We start from the raw sequence: 10,877 nt of genomic DNA on the forward strand, positions 1-10,877 counted from the left end.
GTTTGTGCGAGGCAGCTAAATTGAAAGGCATAGTGGGAAAAGGGGCCTTCCTGATTGAAAGTCCTGGAAAATCTCCCGGAATATGTCCAAAAACATGACTCGAAGCCGGTTTTGCTGTGAAACTCCACTTTTCGGCGGGAATGACGAGTTTTAGAAGACAGAGATGAGCTCTCAAGACTTCACCAATCTAGAATCTGTCGTCAACGTCATAGGACTGTCCAGCAAGCCGCTATGGGCGTTTGCAGGTTTGGAAATAATTTTGTCACCTGAAAAGGTGTAAAAATGATATTTTTCAAGCGTTTGTATAGACATTCCAACATAGTTTCCATGGGAAATTGAAGATAATTATGTAGTTCATTTGTCATATGTTGTCTTAGAGTCATAATTTGTATACCGCAGTGGAGACAGCTATGGACTGGTCGCCCCCCTCCCCATAATTTCTTTGGGGTTTAGCATTATAATTTTTTCGACTTTCAAGACAAAGGATTGGGAATAAGCACATGGAATTGTTCTAGCCCATCTTTTCTTTAAATACCTATACGTAAATAAAATACTTGCCTGTGACCGCTGGCTTAGTCCGTTCACTTGCTAGTCAGATGCTAACTACTCGGGCTAAAATCTTGAAACTTTTGAGAGGTGTTATGTTCTCAAGGTTGAACTCAAGCCTCTCATTCAATTGCAAATTGAGGTCATGATAAATATAGGTTTCCATATTGCAAGTTGGCATTGAACTGATGATGCAAAACTGGTTCAAATCGAATCTACACAACATTTGAAAGATGGATTTAATAGTGACATAAGATACACTGTTTTTACAGCCAAGCATACTGTAAATACAGGGAGTGATTTTCAGCCTCAATCTCAAAAAAGCTGTGAACACTCTATCTCCTCTCTACTAAGAAATTCAATTTCCCATGGCCCAGGAACTTACAGGTATACATTAGTCAATTGCAAGCATAGTACTAGGTAGAAGACCTCAATGGTTTGTGCTGCATACCTTAATTTTTCAATTTCATTTCTGGATGTCGCCTGAACTCAAGACATATGTGTGTGTTTGAAGGGCTTTGAGGTTTCATGTAAAATTGCATGTTAACATAAATTTTACCTGAAATTTGAAAAATATACATGTGGTTCTAAAAATATTGAGAAATTGTACACTAGATGGCCTTACACTAGAGAGCAGATCCTCTGAAAGCATGAAATTGTGATTGACTACTAGTAGGGATGCTACTGGGACGGGTTTACAGAAAAGGCTGGGCTGTGTACATGGGCTGTCTACCTGGGCTGTCTACCTGGGTTGGCTATTACGCCAGGCTACTTGGACCTACGAAAGCCCATTGGGACAAAAGCTGTTTTAGAAGTAGGGGTTGTTTGTGCTCAGCGAAGAAGCTGTGTCTGTGTATAGTTATGTGAATGAGCTGTGTGAAGTGGCAGTGTGTGAAGGAGCTGTTTGTGAAGGAGTTGTGAAGGAGTTGTATTTGAAGGGGCTGTGTGTGAAGCAGCTGTGTTTGAAGGAGCACTGTATGTTACATAACCCAGAGGTTCTTGGTTCAAATCAGTTGATATGCCACCGATCTTGTGCGCTTGGGAAGGGCTCTTAACACGACTTTCCTCCCTTTACTAGGGTAGAGAAAAGAGTACCTAGCTTCGGTAAGGGCCGTCCCTCAGATAGGGCAAAAAAACCACCACACTTACGGAAAAGACTAGGGGTCCTTCCTTCCCGTTGTAAGTGGTTCAAAACCTTAAGTTCTGTGGCCACACCTAGGGTAATTGCTGTCGTATTGAGGTCACCTGAGTTAGCACCGAATGACAGCTGTTATAGACCCTTGCACTTTAGCAACGCATGTTTTAAGCTCCTCACAATTCATTGTTGATCCAAATGTATGGCGCAGAAGCCTGGACCCTGACAGCCACTAAAGAACGGCTCCTGGACGCCTTTGACCAACTAGCCACCAGTCTTAAGACTAGTCCAATCAGCCCGATAAGTCGTGTTAATAGCCCTTCCCAAGGGCACAAGATTGGGGGCATATCAACTGATTTGAACCCAGAACCTCTGGGTTATGTAACACACACAATTGCTTCACACAAAGCCCCTTCACACACCGCTCCTTCAAACACAGCTCCTTCACATACAGCCCATGCACATACAGTTCCTTCACACACAGCTTCTTCGCTGAGCACAAACAACCCCTACTGCTAAAACAGCTTTTGTCCCAATAGGCTTTCGTAGGTCCAAGTAGCCTGACGTGATGGCCAGCCCAGGTAGACAGCCCAGGTAGACAGCCCAGCCTTTTCCGTAAACCCCTAATGGGACAGTCACTTGTGGCCTCTGTCAGCTCCCTGACAGTAATTTTGCTCTACAGGATACCTTAGAATGCACCATTATAACTTAATGCTCTAAAACTCTGCACCAAATGATATAGGCACAAGTATTGTAGGGGGGTGCATGGAGAACATCCACCTTCCATGGCATGGAAGGTGGATGCCCTGAGATCCCCCTACAATACTTGCAACTATATCATTTGCAAATCACCAAGAAATTTGGACCCTTCATAATAAATTCCTCGCTAAAAGCCTGATTGCTGACCGGTTTGTAGATATAGGAAGGTTGCCTCACTGAGTCATCAGTTCATGGCTAGGACTCCAAATATGGGCATATCAAATTTCACATGATGTGATTTGATTTGCCTGTGTGAAATCAAAGACAGCACAGGTAATCTTTAATCAACCTTCCGCAGTAATTGAATTTTCATCCGTCTATGACAAGTGACAAGCAATTTTTTCACTATATAACTTTGAAATCGATAATGATAGATTATACATAATTAATGTACACATGCAGATATACTGATCATTACTTATGGAAAAGGAAAATGCTCTATCCTTTAGTTAATAAATGTAATTTAAATAAATACCTCCATATATTCTGAGGTCTGGAGTATATATATATAGCTGAAAATTAATTTTCCATATGATTATGAGAGAATTCTTGTTCTAGTTTAATCCCGCCCTTTTTCCCTCCCGTGCAAACCCATATGATAAAAATCTGAGACCTAGCCAGCCAAACTGTGACCAAATGAACAAAAGACTAGTAGTGGTTTAAAAAAAGATTATTAAGTACATTCACCTCCTGGAAGCAGGTTGCATTATTGTGTTCTTGGTTGTATTTGAGTGTTAATTTGCACCAGTCCTATATCCCAAAATCCTTTCAATAGACTTTTGTGAATTGTGCTATGTGGATAGTTATTGAAATCCCGAAGAAAGGGACAATTTCTGAATTTTAGCTCTTTGCAATATTTCCAGGTAGTATTGCATTGCAGTCCAACACCTCTTTCCTGAAAGTAGTGCGGTATACAGTACTAGTATGTAGGTTGTAGCCAGTGCCCGTCCTTTGTCAGAATTTGTCAGCTGGGGAAGGAAAAAAAATTTGCCCATTCCGTCCTCTGTGACAGACAAAAATCGATGTGTAAAGATATATAAAAAAAACAGATGCCATTGAACATTTAAGTCTACCTGCAAAATTTACACCTCAAAATTCAGGAAATAGCATTTCAGAGGGTCTAGATTTCTAAATTTTCTGTGAGAGCATGCCCCCAGATCCTCCTGGGAACCTCAAAGGGCTTTCGGCACTCAATAGGATTTCCATTTCAAAATTTCAATTTCAGGCTGGCTACAACCCTGATACAGTATATATATATAATCCAGACAAATGACAGGGATAGCCCAGGGATTGATTTAAAGAAGAGGGGAAGAGGAGGATCACTAAGTGTGGGACCGCGTAGCGCAGCGGCAGTGTGTTCGGCCCGTGACCCAGAGGCACGTTAAAGAACCCGCCACATGTGCGATGGTGCGGTGTGAGTGGTTCAAAACCTACAGTACCTTGGCCGCACCTGGGGCAATTACTGTCGTATTGAGGTCACCTGAGTGGCGCCGAATGTCAACGCGCTCCAGACACTTGTGACCGTCGTATTGAGGTCACCTGAGTGGCACCTGAATGGCAGCTTGCTCCAGACCCTTGCGATTTAGCCCCGCCTATTGTAAGCTCCTCGCAATTCAGCCCCTGGCTGCAAATAGTAAGTAGCCGGCCCACCCAATTAAAAAAAAAACATCTGTGAAGGCTCGGGCTATGGCATTAGGAATTTTGAAAAACTTGGAGGTTTCTTGTTAATTGTTGATTGATCTTTCAATCGAATTTCCCCCTCTCCAGAGATGTGGTACCAGGTGTTCCTGTGGGCGCTCTTCTCCTCCATGTTTGTTCACCTCATCGCGGCGTTCATCGCCTTCGCAGCCCTGCGCTTACACAAGCAGGGGCGCTGGGTCCCGCTCGGTATCGTGATCATGGGCCTGCTGTCTCCGCTGTCAGGGGGAGTCATCACAAGTAAGTGTTTGTAATAAACACTTTCATTTGCTAACAGTTGTGTTTTTGTTTGTTTGTATTGTGTATACACGGTAAACTGCATATCCAGACTAATTTATTTGATCTACTCACACTGGGAAGGACCCCTGCTCTTTTCGATAAGTGTGGCGGGTTCTCTAACGTGCTTGGGGTGTGGCTCTCCTCAAACACGGGACCTCCATTCGATGTCTTATCCGAGGAACGTAACCAAATCTAACCAAATCTTGGTACCCATTTCCACCTGAGTGAAATGAGAAATTTCGTGTTAAGCGCCTTTTTCAAGGCCACAATGTCAGAAGATAGGAACCAAGGACCTCTGGCCTCTGGGCCAAAGACATTAAGCATTATGCCACACAATGTCACAATTTATGAGGGGGGATGGGACGATTGTTTGCAATGAATAACAAGAGTATGTATAGACCTCAGAGCTATTGTATGATTGTTGATCTATTTCTTAAATGGCAGTGGAAGTCGATAGGATCCGTTGTACGTAGTTGGATGATTTTTAGGGACTGGTCGATATTTAGCGGGGGGGGAGGGCCGGTCGTCAGAGGGGGGAGGGCCTAGGAAAAAAAATTTGAGCCGGGGGGAGGGCCTAGGAAAAATATTTTGAGCCAAGGGGAGGGCCTAGGAAAAAATTTTTGATCGGACTACCAGCAAAATTTGTCCCTCAAAATGCTGGAAATTGGCGTTTCAGAGGGTCAAGATTTCAAAATTTCCCCAGGCCTCCACAAGCTTGAGACGCCTCGCGCCCGAGTTCGGCGCTCGGCAAAAAAAAAAAGGCCGGTGGCTCGCCGCTCCATATGCTGAAAATTCGCTCAGTCATATTTCACTGCCGCGCCTTTGACTCTATCTCTGTTTAACACCGCTACAACGTTGTAAAAATATTGATGTTACAGTGTTCATTTACCGTTTTAACGCTTGTATTAATAGAGGTGGGCGGAGAAAATATCAGTTAAATTTGTTTTCCTTTCTTATGAAGCTGGCGCGGCAAAGGCATGAAGCCGATAAAGTTACCAAAATGCGACGTAAAAATACTAAAATGTAACGTTACTTCCGGTTTGCAATGCTACCATTCAGTCACGGTGACAAAATTTAGTGTACTTGCATATCTAGTCAACATCTGCGCACCAACACGTGTCGGTATTTTTTCTCATACAAAATGTATAAGTTACCGCAAAAGAATGACGTGAAAATGCGTATTTTCTTTCTTTCATTATTTGGAAGGCTCTGGAAGATGACTTGCGACAAAGTGCCGTCTGTGAAACGGCCGGTGAGACTTGTGAATTCAGCTTTCCTCGTTTCATGTTCGCTTTCTCTCGCTGTACATCGTCAGCAAATAGGTGTGTTTGGAGATCAAAATCTTTGTCGACAATGTTCAATTTGCTTAGAAGGAAAAAAAGACGACTGTCACAGGATTTGGCGCATCGTGAGGGCTTTGAATATTTTGCTTGGCGCAACGTGATTCTAAAACCCACCGCGCTACCTGAAATTTTGCAGACAGGACACCTCTTTCCCCACTACTATATTATAAAATCTTACACAGCGTCCTTGTTATAACCTGTACAGCCAGCAGCGAGTGCTCGGCTTCGGAACTATCATAGTTATCAAACGCACGCAGTACAAGACGTGTGCAAGCCGATTCCCATGTAGGACATGCTGTTGTACGTGTCGTTACCATGGCAACAGCCTTGGCTGCAGTCTTTAGATGTACCGATTGGACAGGGCGTGCCGCTTTATGCGTAAAATCGAATTAACTTGCGACCAATCACAGCCCGCAGCGGCGCCCAAAAGGCGGTAAACGTAACGTCAATCATCCTTGCGTCAATCAAGAAGAAACGCAAAACTATGGGAATAACCCGGGTAACTGCAATGTTTGGGACTGCAATGTTTGGGACAAGTATCTCGCCAAGGCCTCGACTCGTCAAGAGGAAGTGGACGACGCGGAAACTATTGCTTCTACTACAAGTGTTGAGGAACAAGGAGAAGGGGCAGCGGTGGAGTCAGGGCTGGCAAAGCTCGCGAGGAAACGATGTCGGAGCCGCGGAGGACGACTCGAGCCTCTCAAATCCAAGAAAAATGGCGCAAGAGGCAGCAGTGCCTTTGTCACATCGGAGACGAGTGGTGTGTGATGACGTCTGTTTACAGTTTGCACCAGGAGGAAAACATCCTTAAACGATTCCTTTGTCGATAGTTTTAAAACTATGAAAATCGGAAGCTTGACAGTTCATGAGGCCTGTGATACAGGCACAGCTACTGAGAAAAGAATCTGAACTAACGTGTCAAAAAATAAATAAACGCTCATAAATAAATTCCCGTCAAAATGCCTTTTAAATCGTACAGGATCCGGGTGATTCCGATCGGAGTTTGCAAGGCATTGCAAATTAGAATCGTGAATAAAAGTGAATGTTACCGAATAAATAGTATCATAATTCTTTGTCATGCTCGTTCATGTGCCAGTACACCTAGAACACCAGTACAGATGGCCTTTTGATTTAGAACTTTTCTTACGCACCTTCATCAATAATAGTGACACAATATAGCCGCGGGCGACTGTAGGTCTATCTATCGCTATGCTCTCGACGTTGGCCGCGAGCGATAGTAGTATAAGCGATAATAGGCCAACAGTCATCTCTGCGGCTAGACACAATACAGACATAAAGTTAACATGTTGCTGCAACATCGTGCGGGCAAAACGTAATTTTTTTCTTTCAAATCATCGCAATATTCCTACTATGTGCAGGCCCATTCCGTCATTTTTGACCGACAAAATGGATATACAAAAAGCGTGGCATTTGTAAAAGATCTCCCGAGTTAGGGCTGGGTATCGGTACAGTGTACCGGTACAAAACCGGTTTTTCATATTGGACCGGTCCAGAAAAACCGGACCTGAAAAAATTAGGTGAACCGGATGTTGGACCGATTAGAAAATTAACAGATTATTTTATCAGGCATCCACACATTTTGGCGCTTGCAGGTGGAAGAAAGAAAATAACAAGAGTGCAGTAGAGTAGAGTTAATAGTCATTTATACCGAATTTACAGCCAATCGTACAGATGCAGTAAGCGTTGTAGGATTTTAAAACGCCAGTGTAAGTCTAATACTCCACCTAACAGATTTCTTTGTAGTGAAATGGACCATTGGTATGAGTCATACTGAATCAGGTCCAGGTTCAGGTCCGGACCTGGACCTGATCCTTTGGACCTGAACCGGACCTGGACCTGAATTTTCTGTACCGGTACCCAGCCCTATCCCGAGTAGAAGTCTGCGTTCTAACGCCCGCCGGGAGAGGTAGAGACTGAAGGCGACCGGTCGACCCCGGCCCGCCGTGGGAAAGTCGTCCTTACGCTTCGGCGCCCCCCTCCCCACTACAGATTTGGTTAGTCTTATCGTCCTTACGTTTTTGTTGGCATTTTTCCCCGAGTCACAGTCAGTTACTGCCACCACAGAACCAACAAGTCCCAAACGTATGTACTTTGAAAATAGTCTCCGACAAGCTGCTCCAGCTTGCAATGCGTTTAGCAAAGGGGCGGGGCGCGCGCCGCGGAGCGGCGCAAATCTACTAGAAATCCAGGTACAAAATACTTTTGCGGTGTTGTTCAGTGGATACAGTGGCATCATTTATGAATATCAAAAGAATAAAGTAGCCTTCATGAAGAATATATTTATGGGCTCCGGGACTTTTTTGCTAGGGGTAAGAGATCTGCTTTGCGACGAAAAACGGAAAACCAGTATCATCAGTATGGCGTAAAGGATATTTCCAAGCGGGAGCGCGGTGATTTATTTGCGTTTTGAATATTTTTCAAATTTGATAGGAGGGGGGAGGGCCTAGGAAAAATATTTTGACTTGGGGGGAGGGCCTAGGAAAAAAAATTTGACCGGGGGGGAGGGCCTAGGAAAAAAATTTTGACCCGACCCTCTGACGACCGGCCCTCCCTCCCCGCTAAATATCGACCAGTCCCTTAAAGCATGGGGTTTGCATTATCTTGTGTAGTATAGTTGTAACTTGTAGTAATTTTTATGTACCATGTCCAGATACTTGAAAAGGCTTCATGATATCAATACCAGCAATTTGGCTGTAATAATTAACTTCTGTTGTATGTTTGTGCTTTTTGTTTTGAAACTAGCACCATTGTACCCATTCCAGGTGCGGCCATCGCAGGTGTGTACCGGGCGGCAGGCTTCACCATGGCCCCCATGTACGCCCTCGTGTGGGGCGTCGGACAGACAGTGTTCGTAATGGTCATATCGTTCTCCAGAATACTCGCCACGCTATGATCGGGGATTTGTATCAAGGTATTTGATTTGCAAAAATGGATCCTACTGGATCAAAGTCCAGAGGGGAGTCCAGATTGTGCCATGAGCAGTTATTGAAAGGCATGTGAATGTCTGGGTATGCTGAACACAGTTGAAATGTATCATTGTGTGTTCAAGGAAGAATTAGAAAGCTTCTCCGTCGCAGAGTTTTGCTTCGGATCATGCTCCAAGTCACTCCTGCAAATGGAAGGAGCACAGGTTCTCTTTGGGAGCGAGGAAGGAGTCAGCTCAAGAAAGGATGTGGTCCTTCTCTGTCATGTTTGCCATCTTGTTGCAAGAAGATGGATTCTCTGATGCAGAGACAGAAACACACCATTGAGAGTGATACAGAAGCAAGGTCATGGGGAACAGCCCCACCTGTCAGATTCAGTGCAAACTGCACAATTCTACTGCAAGATTCTGCTAGGAACCAAGGACCTCTGGGCCAAAGACATTAAGCATTATGCCACACAATGTCACAATTTATGAGGGGGGATGGGACGATTGTTTGCAATGAAGAACAAGAGTATGTATAGACCTCAGAGCTATTGTATGATTGTTGATCTATTTCTTAAATGGCAGTGGAAGTCGATAGGATCCGTTGTACGTAGTTGGATGATTTTTAAAGCATGGGGTTTGCATTATCTTGTGTAGTATAGTTGTAACTTGTAGCAATTTGGCTGTAATACTTAACTTCTGTTGTAGTTTTGTGCTTTTTGTTTTAAAACTGGCACCATTGTCCCCATTCCAGGTGCAGCCATCGCAGGTGTGTACCGGGCGGCAGGCTTCACCATGGCCCCCATGTACGCCCTCGTGTGGGGTGTCGGACAGACAGTGTTCGTAATGGTCATATCGTTCTCCAGAATACTCGCCACGCTATGATCGGGGCTTTGTATCAAGGTATTTGATTTGCAAAAATGGATCCTACTGGATCGAAGTCCAATGGGGAGTCCAGATTGTGCCATGAGCAGTTATTGAAAGGCATGTGAATGTCTGGGTATGCTGAACACAGTTGAAATGTATCATTGTGTGTTCAAGGAAGAATTAGAAAGCTTCTCCGTCGCGGAGTTTTGCTTCGGATCGCGCTCCAAATCACTCCTGCACATGGAAGGAGCAAAGGTTCTCTTTGGGAGCAAGGAGGGAGTCAGCTCAAGAAAGGATGTGGTCCTTCTCTGTCATGTTTGCCATCTTGTTGCAAGAAGATGGATTCTCTGATGCAGAGACAGAAACACACCATTGAGAGTGATACAGAAGCAAAGTCATGGGGAACAGCGCCACCTGTCAGATTAAGTGTGAACTGCACAATTCTACTGCAAGATTCTGCTAGAGTTTGGAGAGTTTGTGGAAATTGGAGTGCACCAGTTGCTTGCAAGAAGATGAATTCAGAGACAGAAACACACCACTGAGGGTGACACAGAAGCAAATCAAATGGAACAGCGCCACCTGTCAGATTAAGTGTAAACTGCATGATCCTACTGCAAGATTCTGTTAGTGTGTGGAAAAATGGCACCAAGTGCCTGTACACAAGAAAAAAACATTTTGCAGTGCAAGATGCAAGGAAAGTACACAATTTGTGGTTCCTCCAAGAAGGAACTATGGCCAAAATGTTGACAAATGTCAAGAAAGATACAAGACAAGGCTGCTATACAAAGTGGCTTGCCTGTTTACAACATAACTGTGAATCTACTGCCAGATGGCAAAATCTGAGGCTATGTACATTGACTCTGCGGAGTACTTGACTCTGCGGATCTTACATCTGATGTCTGTAAGAACATGGTGCAAAATGGCCGGAATGACACAATGCAAGCCTTGGGACTCGGCATGAGATCTCTAGACTTCCACAGTGCAAACATGAAACACTGGTATTTTCAACATGCAAAATTGTACTGTTAGAATTATTTTTTTGTGCAAGTGGTGAAAATAGCAAAAAAAATTTCAAGTTGGCACTTACACTGTTTCCTGTTCTGAAGAGGGCTTTGAAAGACTTGAAACTACTGGAAACAAGTTTCCTTTGCCTTTATTCCATGCAACAGAATCAGATTCAAACAGTATTACTGAAATCCCTTTTCAGTCAATCCCATAGACACACACCCCCCCACGTCAAAACTTGGAGATGCAAAATAATGAGATAGAAGTGCAAATCAGGGCTCTAGCCAACGTCCGTTTTTCCGTCAATTGACGGAAA

At 44.0% G+C, this 10,877-nt stretch overlaps 1 protein-coding gene across 2 annotated transcripts; it reads left to right on the forward strand.

Annotated features, from left to right (window-relative positions):
* The first annotated feature begins 26 nt into the window (after positions 1–26).
* Positions 27–10,838, forward strand: LOC118418279 (transmembrane protein 170A-like). 2 transcript variants are annotated; one of them, XM_035824126.1, is made up of 3 exons: positions 27–245; positions 4,208–4,378; positions 9,444–10,838. In XM_035824126.1, exons 1-3 carry the CDS (start codon positions 164–166, stop codon positions 9,572–9,574), a joined length of 384 nt encoding a protein of 127 aa, XP_035680019.1. In that variant the 5' UTR covers positions 27–163; the 3' UTR covers positions 9,575–10,838. The 2 variants fall into 2 exon arrangements, with proteins under 2 accessions (XP_035680019.1, XP_035680017.1); XM_035824124.1 differs by lacking the exon at positions 9,444–10,838 and adding an exon at positions 8,544–9,113.
* Positions 10,839–10,877: the final 39 nt, after the last annotated feature.

The sequence above is a fragment of the Branchiostoma floridae genome, chromosome 6 (assembly GCF_000003815.2).
Source record: "Branchiostoma floridae strain S238N-H82 chromosome 6, Bfl_VNyyK, whole genome shotgun sequence".
Taxonomy (NCBI): domain Eukaryota; kingdom Metazoa; phylum Chordata; class Leptocardii; order Amphioxiformes; family Branchiostomatidae; genus Branchiostoma; species Branchiostoma floridae.